Raw genomic sequence first — 9,001 nt, 5'->3', positions numbered from 1 at the left:
AGGTGCACTGTGAGTCCAGAACACAAGAATGCTACAAAATACCATGGAAGACAAAACCACCACTCTGAGGAACAGGTCATGCAGCCTTTATTTAGTTTTGCCTTTTTGGTAAGCAGGAGGGTTTTCTTTCAGTCAGACCATTCACATACGTGGACAGTACAGATTGCAGTGAATTTGATTTAGAACTTGCAACATTAGAAAACTTTTCTCAATATACATCCATTTAAGCAACAGCTTGTAAGTCAGAATGAGAGTGCTAGAACCGGTCTGCGCACTGCACTCTGCGTATACAAAGCATCGCAGCAGCACAAGAAATGCCCCTGCTGGGCAAAGTACAGTGTGTTTCACATAGTGCAATCACTTTCAGAGGAGAAACTCTAGGAAGGCCACATCTATTTTTTTTTTTAATCCTATGAAGTTTACAAATGCAACAGGGTAGAAATCAAACCTCTGACTTAATTAACTGTACAGGTAGGTTTTGTGTATAGGCACATGCTTTAGAGAGGAGCTCTGAATCTGCTCTGTAATCACGAGAAAGACATATTGCTTTGTGATTCAGAAAGTGTCATACCACCTCTAACCTTCCTATCACTCTTGGCCAGAATTGTTAATCCAGCTGTTCATAGGGTTCCTAGAATATGCTCTTCCCTCTAGTGTACATCCCCAATAGAGAAATTCAGGTTACTATTGACAATTATTACAGCTATTCTACATACAGTCATTAGACCATACCAGGCATTGCCTCTGAATACTCCAGTCCACAGTGAAAACTCAAATTACCAAAGACTCTTGCTTTTCTTTCACTGTCACTCACCAATGTGAAAAAACCCAAGTCAGACAATGAACTGCTACAGCAAAGCATCACCAGTAACACCCACCTAATACAAAAAAACCAAAAAAAATCACTCATGACACTACATGTCACGGTAAGCAACTTGTTGAAGATACTGCAAAGTTACTTGCCCAGTAAAATTTAAAATGTACACTGTGCTCAATAGTTCAAACTACATGTAAACAAAGAGCAGCTCCCTGCAACAAGGTGTAAATCAAAATGTAGCACCAGCTCCCAGCACCAAGGAGTTGCCCACTGACCAGTTCTAGTGTACAATGCAATAGTGCTCGCTGAGGTTTCTGCTACACGAGAGCAACAGTGGGACAACTCTGCCCATTTTTTCCTGACATTTTCTTACCAGGTGTGCACAAATTCCATTCCTCCCTATGGAGAGCAACAACGAGATTGTTACAGTACCAGAAAACACTGACTGGGCAATGGCACCTGAGGGGAAAGTAGGTTCTGCATACCTCAACCTGAATAAATGGGTATGGAGGAAACATCATGTCTGTCTTCTGAGCAATCCTCTCCCTAACAGCAGATCTGAAAGAAGCTGCAGACTGTAAGAAAAGAAACACACCTTCCTATGTTGAAAGCCATGGATGTGATATTGCCCGTACTCATGACTTTATTTCACCATCAGCAAAGCATTTATCCCCAAAAAGCTGTACACATATTGGTCAGGTTATGGAGCAGTGCTATCTTCACACTATAAAAGTCTTGCTATAGTGGTCGGGTTTTGTTTGTTGGCAGAGGGGGAAAAAAAAAAGGAGATAGGCAGCATGGCCACATCACCACAGAGCAATTTTACTCCCATATTACTGTAGATATAATCTTGTTTCGTAAGTGCAAATTAAAAAATATTTGCTAGAAGCCATCACGACTTGGGCTCTGATAAATGACAGATGATTCAGTTTCTTACAAATATTGACAAGTCAAATCATTACAGGTTTCCAAAGCAAGAGCAAGTTTACAAACAGGAAGGGAATAAAATATTACCACTCTTAAAAAAGAATACATCATTGCAAACTTCAAACACTCTTCAAAAACATACCTAGAAAAGATTGTTTTCAGGGTTTGTTTTTTTTAATTTTCTGGAGCTGATGAGTGTCCATGCAAAACAATTTTGAGAAGAGCAGTGTTCCACCTGGGTACCAACTAGCCCCAACTTTGTCCCACACAGCTTGGTAAAGTGCTCTCTTGTGCATCCTTTGAGGAAAAAAGTTCTCATTTAAAGTTTGGGAGGCCAAGGTTGCCAGTTGGGGAAGGCATAATCTCACTCAATCCACACGGAGGCCAGAGAAGGAAGAAGGAGCAAAGTTAACAGTACTCTGCCTTTCATAATGCACAGACAACAGGCTGCAAGGGAGGAGCAAGCAGACACAGAGTTGGGTATCAGCTGAAATCCTGTCCCTGGGAAGCCAAAGGAGTTTAACACAGGCCTCATCAAGGGAAGCATTTCATTCTCCATAGACAACAAATACCAGCATTACTGCAGAGTCCTGAAGATTTACTATTTAGACAACAGGTAACAGATATCTACATACAAAACAAATGAAAATCAAATACACTTCACTTTCTGCACTGGTGGTTTTTCAACAACTCCACTCAAGGGCAAAGGGGATATAACATTCTTTTGCTGACTTGAGGAAAAAAAGCATCCTGCCCTTGCATTTTTTATGTTGCACACTTACAAACATTCTAGGGCAGATTATTAGAGGTATTTACTGATAAAACAAGTAACTATCAGCTTAAAAAGTAAAAATAACATTAATGGGGTAAAGTAATTAAGGCATATTTTATTTTGGCCAGGAATGATGCATCCTACAGAGTAATCTTCATTTCCCTACTTGGTTTTCAGACCACTGCACTTTCATGTTTTTGTTTTACATGGCACTTTGAAATTTTTGTTTTACAACTTAGTCAAGATTTTCAAGTGTCTTCTTCAATACAAAGGCCCTCTCCCGTAGCTCGGGTCTGCTATCTGACACCATCGTAGACAATGAACGGATGAGGAGCTCTCTGCTTTCTGGTGTCAGGCTTTCCCACTGCTGAGCTTCTGTGTAGATAAAGACAGACAGAAAATCAGAATGCCAAAAAAACCCAAAAGGTCATCTTGGTCTCCAGACAGGCTGAAACAGTGACTGCTTTAACCTTCCCTTTGCAGTCTATACTGTGCTTCCAGGAGAACACAAATTCAACTGGACACTCAGGTGCATGAGCTGCCTTCTGCACACAGAGTCATTCCCATTTAGGCTGTGTTGTCTAAGCCTCTAACAGATGAATGCAAAGGCCTGAAGAACCCACATTACAAATGCCTCATGAAAGAGGCATATAAGATTTTTGCAGAATAAAGGAAACAAAAAATCCACAACAGAAATGCAAAGGAAAAATGTGCTACAGAACAACTGCAGACACATATGAACTTGAGACCTAAGCAGACCCATCCTGTAAAGTCAGTTCTACAAGGCTTAAATCCTAAATAACAATGAGGATCTAAACTACACTGAGAGGGTAAAAATTACTCTTCTGAACAAACAGGAGCTCCCTTTTCTAGGGAGATCGAATACAGAATCTGATGAGACAGTCAGTTCTGTGTGCTCCCCATGGGCCCTTCCTTGCTGAACATTTTCTTCATCCAAGGAGTATCCAACAATACTTCAGAGCTTGACATCAGCTCCAGTTTCTTTAAGCCCTCCTCAACTCCCAAGTCCCAATTGCCCCAGAATCTCCCCATGCTGCAGGCAGAAGCTAAGGCTATTCTCCACAGTTCCAGACCACCTAGTCAGGTGCCATTTTTACCTAACAGTGGCTCTTCAGGTGGCAAACAAAAAAGTCTCACCTTGCAGTTTGGTGAGCAGCAGCTGTATCACAGACAAAGCTTCTGTTCTTATCGATGTGTAGCTTTTGTTTTCTAAGGGATTGAAAGAAAACAAACAAGGAAGCCCACAACTACATTGAGAACCACATGTACCTAACTACAAAAAGCAGTCACCACTGTGGTCTCCAGACCGCTTCAATCAGTATAGTTCACTGAGCTCTTATCCATGCTGTCAGTCTGCAGTGCTCCTCAGTTAGGAACGTTTGAATGGCAGAAAGTGAACAACTGGAGGTTGACAAGTCAACTAAACTTTGTGCATTGCCTCTGCTACTACCACACAGCTACTGTTGCTTACACATGCTGAAAAGGGACAAAATGCTGGCATAGCAAAATACTGGCTATAGACCACAAAAATGTTAAGAAATAGCATTGAGCAAGGGTACACAAACGCTGTACCATCAAGTACAAGCTTGTCACAGGAAGTTATTTGGTCTCTGAGCTAAAATCATACTAAGGTGAGTACCTTCATAATTTTCACACCATGAGGATTGATATCTAAAAAACTTTCTCCAGAGCAGCCTCTGAATCAGTAGATAATGCTAAAGTAGGTGTCACCTTTAGGCACACCAGAAACAAAACCACATGCAGCTGTGAGACTTAGGGCACCTACAGTCACAGGACAAGTGGGAGCACTACCAAAGTAATGAAGAGCCCCATGACTGTCAACAAGACATAGGTAGCACTTGTATCCCCATGGGCATCCTGCTCGGGAAGAGTACAAACTGGCTCAAAAGCCTTGGAGCCTCATGCACTGGCTATCTGAAAATTTGGGATATCTCTTGAATACTACAATCTTGGATAAATAATGCATATGTATCCAAAAAGCCTGAACTCCGGAGAAGAAAAACTTGTGTTTCATTAAATCAGGAAGAGCTTGATTACATGGGATCCATCTTCTGCACAGAGAAAATTACTGTGTTTCTGATGTGTAGTTCTGAGAGGCTGCACAGTCTCCTCCACCTGTCTCTACCCTTTCACAGTTCTCCTGCACCAGAGAAATGCACTTCTCTATGCACTACATAGAGTGCATAGAGACTGTAACAGTACAGTCTCAAACAGCTCCTGCAACATCAGAATAATCACAACGCAGTGCAAGTAAGATCAAAATGTTACCTCTGACAGCTTATGCTGATTTTGCATTTCCTCTACCAGCCAAACCCCCCAGAGGAGGATTGCATTGCATTAACAAGCAACTCATCATCAATCACAAATCAGGAGAAGTCCATTTACCTAAAGAATGGGTGATAGAGGAACAGGTTTCCAACAGTATTTCTGTCAAAGCGACGGGATCTGAGTGCTCCTCATCAAACAGCCTTAGCCTGTCAAATGCAAAAACAGTCAGGCACTCTTGCATCACTGGGACAGAAGTCTGCTTGACTTCTCCCAGAATCTGGTGCCATCCTCAAGTTTATTGAACAGTTTGAAGCAACAAAGACAAGACAAATCACTGAAGTGGATTTCAGAAAGAATTACCCTTGAAAGTAGGCATTCATGGCTTGTAGTACTCCAAGCTGCACTTTCCATGTGCTGAGTTTCAGACGGTCACACATTAACTTGCAAAACTCTTGGCGATAGCAACCTACAGGTAGATAAAGATGTCATTGTGTTACCACAGAGAAAGGCAGAAGGAAACACTTTCTGGTGCTCCTCTCCAAGTGACATCAAGCTAATCACTGCGTATGACCAAGTCAACATCTTGTAACTAGTGACCCTGAAAATCTTCGCCCCAACAACTCACTCATGCAAATGCTGGAAGATGAAACAGCTGCATTACACACTCTGGCATGCTAATAAAAGCAACCTCTTTCCCCTCCCTGAACCCTCCCAGATACATCAGTTCCTCCATCTTCATGCAAACATGAATGTGAGCAGCAGAATCAGGGTGCTGTTCATAAGGCAAGCCACCTCAGGCATTATGCATGTCTGCAAACTCGGAACACTTTTGTGAAGTGAATTAAAGACAACAGTAATGGAAATTTCCCCAAAGATGGGCTATTCTGCAGGAAAGCTGTTGGGGCAGCTGTGACTGAAAATCTTGCAATCTGCAGGCAGTGAGACCCTGCATCTTTTCAAAATGCCTCCTCACTCTCTGTGTGATCTCCAGGTCTCTCCCTTCTGCTTTTCATTTTAAGAGGGAACAGTTTGCTTTGCATGTCATTAGCTGACTTACGCTGTGTTTCTGGGCTCCTCGGCCATGCTTTGCCCAGGGTCTCGAAGGCACAGATCAGAGACTCCATCTGCACCTCCTTCTCCGTCATGTCCTCGTCCTCTTCATCATGCTTTGGAAAACCTGCACACATGCTCTCCAGAGAGTTCTGCGGAAGCCATGGGGGAAGGTATAATCGACAGAAGGATGAGGGCAGGCTGGGCACATGCTGCAGTGTGGCTCAGTCTTCCCTTGCAGTCTGTGCACACCAGTCCTTGTACCCAGCCAGTGCCTTCACACAGATGGGGGCAGCCCCCAGGACCCTGGCAGCTCAGGTAGCCACTGGAAGTGCACCACTGGCTTGGTGGCCTGGCATCCAAACATCTGCCTCTGCTATACAAGTCCCACTTGCAGAGCTGCAAAGCTTTTCTGATACTAGACAGAAGCACTCTACACAGCTTCCCAGCAGTCTCTTGCTGCCTGTAGAGCAGTCAGGAATTAACTTTATGCTGTATCAGGGCAGTGCTGGACATCACAGGGAGGACTCTGTCTAGAGAACAGTTGGGCTAATTCAGAATTTGGGCAGCACAGGTACAATCACCCCCAGGGCTCACCAACTGTCTGGTATTCAGCCCCACCAAATATGTGGCTGAGTGTGGGTTTTCCCACACACCACCAGCCTCCTGGGCAGAAGCCTGGCATGTGGCCAGCATCAGCTGGACTGTCACCACCTGGGTGTTGTGCTTTGTAAGAGAGAACTCAAGAAAACTGAACTGTCACCTTCTTTATCATGGGAAAGATGATATCTCTAAGTTCCTGGAACCGGTCTTCCTTTGTTGCCTGCAGCACCTCTGCCGCACAGCGCAGAGCCACCAGCTTATACTTCAGGTTCTCTTTAAGACATTCCTTCAGGATAGCCTGGACAACATCTTGGATGGTGGGCTGACCAGGCACTGACTTCTGCAGCTCTGTGCTGAAATGCAAGGCACACAGAAACTATCACACCCATGTTAATCTCTTCCCAAAAACCGCTTTTTCCAGGTAGGAATTAATTCCTGTGTCCAAGCACTCCATTGCCTACCAACAGCTGTAGCAGAAGTCATGCTCCAGTGCTCTTGTTTGCTCTTTGTCTGGTCTATTTTTCTTTCCTCTCTTTTCTCATATATTCCAAGGTACTTGCCCCCTCAATAATCTTCTACCTCTTCCTCTCTTTCCCTTTAAGGTGTCCCTTAATCTCTTCTTTCCTCTTAGTAATTCTGGCCTCTCAACATCCTCCCTAAATCAACCATTTATTTCTGCTGGTCCCTCTGAAGCATCACTTGCCTCCCCCAGCTCACAGCAGCAACCCACACACACAAAGCAGAGAGTACCTCGCAAGTTCATGGTAAATCAGGATGGCAATCACAACCTTTCTATAGTTTCTTAGTACTCATAGGCACTAACACTGTAAAAATGTCCTTTTTGAGATTTCAGGTCCTGAGGGTACCACCTCCTTCAAGACACTTACCTGCAGGCACAGACAACACTGGAAATGGCCTTTAGCAGCTCCTCCTGCAATGAATAAAAGAGACACCACTGAGAGATGCTACATGGCTAAATGACACAGTCCTGCCACACAGGGGGAACTTCTGTACTCTGCTGCAAGAGGTAGCAGGTTAATATGCCTGTGACACCAAGTCAGAAAAGCAATGTCTGTCTGCCTCTCTCCTCCTGCTTCTGGTGCAGAGGCTGCAAAAGACTTGGTTTGCAATCTGCACTGAACTGGCAGCAGAAAGGGGCCTTGCAGTGCCTCGGAGCACATGCTAGTACTCCTTAAGGACAGAACACAGTGCAGTGAAAGTAATCTAAGTGGGAACCCAACTTCTAAAGCAATCTGAATTTCACCTACTTATATTCCCTGTCATTTGTGTATCTACTAAATGCAGGGCAAAAGGCAGACTCCCTAAGTTCATTTGCATTTCCTGGCTTAAGGGCTACATGCTGCTGGGTTCACACTGATTCATGAGGTGGCAGCTCCCTCTTTACCTTCCCAGTCCAGGTTCTCCCTGGCAGGCCTTGTAGCAGGGCAGAGAGCACCATTCCCAAATGTGGTGGTACAAGGGAGCCTGCCTGTTTGGCAATTGTTGCCATGGCAGCTGCTCCCTGTGCTTTCATCTTCCAGGACTGGGACTGCAGAGCCTTCTGGGTGATGGTTATCAACTCCTGCATATACAGTCTGATGCCACCCTGAGTACCTGCACATCAAATGGAGGAAAACTGTAATTTTGTAATAAAAGAAACAAAAATCTGATCTTATTAAAAAACCCCAAAACTATAAAACCCCGCAAATTAAGAAACCCCCACACTCCCCCCAAAAAAACACCCAGTTATAGATTTATGGGGGCTCTTGACCATGAAACACATCAGAAAAGCCTACTTCAGCCAAGGGGTGAAGAATTCCTCTCAGGTTGGTTGAAGATGGGTTCATTTTCTAGGGGCTTCCAAAGAAACTCTTTGGTATGTATCTGGACACAGAGCTCACCTCAGTCCTTCCATACAGCAAACAGTAGACATTGTGTTAGTCTGTTTCTAAGGAATAGAACTACTTCTTTTTTTCTTTCAAGAACAAGTCTCTAGATAACCTTTTTGCAGCTCCTTCCTCAGACTCCAGAAAAGTATTCTGGTGACTGAAGAAGCAGATCTGAAATCACATCAGAGAAGGAGCCAGCAAAACAATTCCATCATGCATCTAGATCTCAACAGACAGAACAGCCATTTTATGGCACAGATTAATTCCCAGAAGTTAAGCCATAGGTATTGCCAGAGATCTCCAACCAGAGATACAGGCCAAAGTCTCCTGTAACATTAGAGTGTGCAACAGCCCTTAAAGGGAGGCATGAAAATTTCCAAAGATGGCGAGTTATCTGCACCATGATCAGGGATATATTACAGTGGCATTCTGTAACTAACAATCTTAAAATCCTTCCAACTCTGTCCACCCTTGTGATTAAATACCCTTGTAATTATTTTATATTATAGCCAGAGAAGACAGCCTTCATCCAAGAATCTTCAGCAAGGAAGAAAATGGAAAAACTCTTCCTAAATCTCTTCCTCGCAAAACTCTGTATTTCCAAAATGGAATCCCAGAAATCAGAGTATTTCT

The 9,001-nt window shown here is 43.7% G+C and overlaps 1 protein-coding gene across 3 annotated transcripts in view; it reads right to left on the bottom strand.

Annotated features, from left to right (window-relative positions):
- Nucleotides 1-70: 70 nt before the first annotated feature.
- The window catches only part of ECPAS (Ecm29 proteasome adaptor and scaffold), a 59,003-nt gene continuing 50,072 nt past the window's right edge, over nucleotides 71-9,001 (bottom strand). For all 3 annotated transcript variants that reach the window (XM_071579962.1, XM_071579961.1, XM_071579963.1), the window contains exons 42-49: nucleotides 7,885-8,093; nucleotides 7,367-7,410; nucleotides 6,640-6,832; nucleotides 5,884-6,028; nucleotides 5,187-5,292; nucleotides 4,944-5,032; nucleotides 3,675-3,746; nucleotides 71-2,891 (exon numbers count right to left, since the gene is read on the bottom strand). In XM_071579962.1, the coding sequence (XP_071436063.1) occupies nucleotides 2,752-2,891; nucleotides 3,675-3,746; nucleotides 4,944-5,032; nucleotides 5,187-5,292; nucleotides 5,884-6,028; nucleotides 6,640-6,832; nucleotides 7,367-7,410; nucleotides 7,885-8,093 (998 nt within the window). In that variant the 3' untranslated portion in view covers nucleotides 71-2,751. The remainder of the gene's footprint in view (nucleotides 2,892-3,674; nucleotides 3,747-4,943; nucleotides 5,033-5,186; nucleotides 5,293-5,883; nucleotides 6,029-6,639; nucleotides 6,833-7,366; nucleotides 7,411-7,884; nucleotides 8,094-9,001) is intronic.

The sequence above is a fragment of the Pithys albifrons genome, chromosome Z, assembly GCF_047495875.1.
Source record: "Pithys albifrons albifrons isolate INPA30051 chromosome Z, PitAlb_v1, whole genome shotgun sequence".
NCBI lineage: Eukaryota > Metazoa > Chordata > Aves > Passeriformes > Thamnophilidae > Pithys > Pithys albifrons.
Note: the sequence above shows the minus strand (reverse complement) of the source record. Positions and strands in the feature narration are given on the sequence as shown.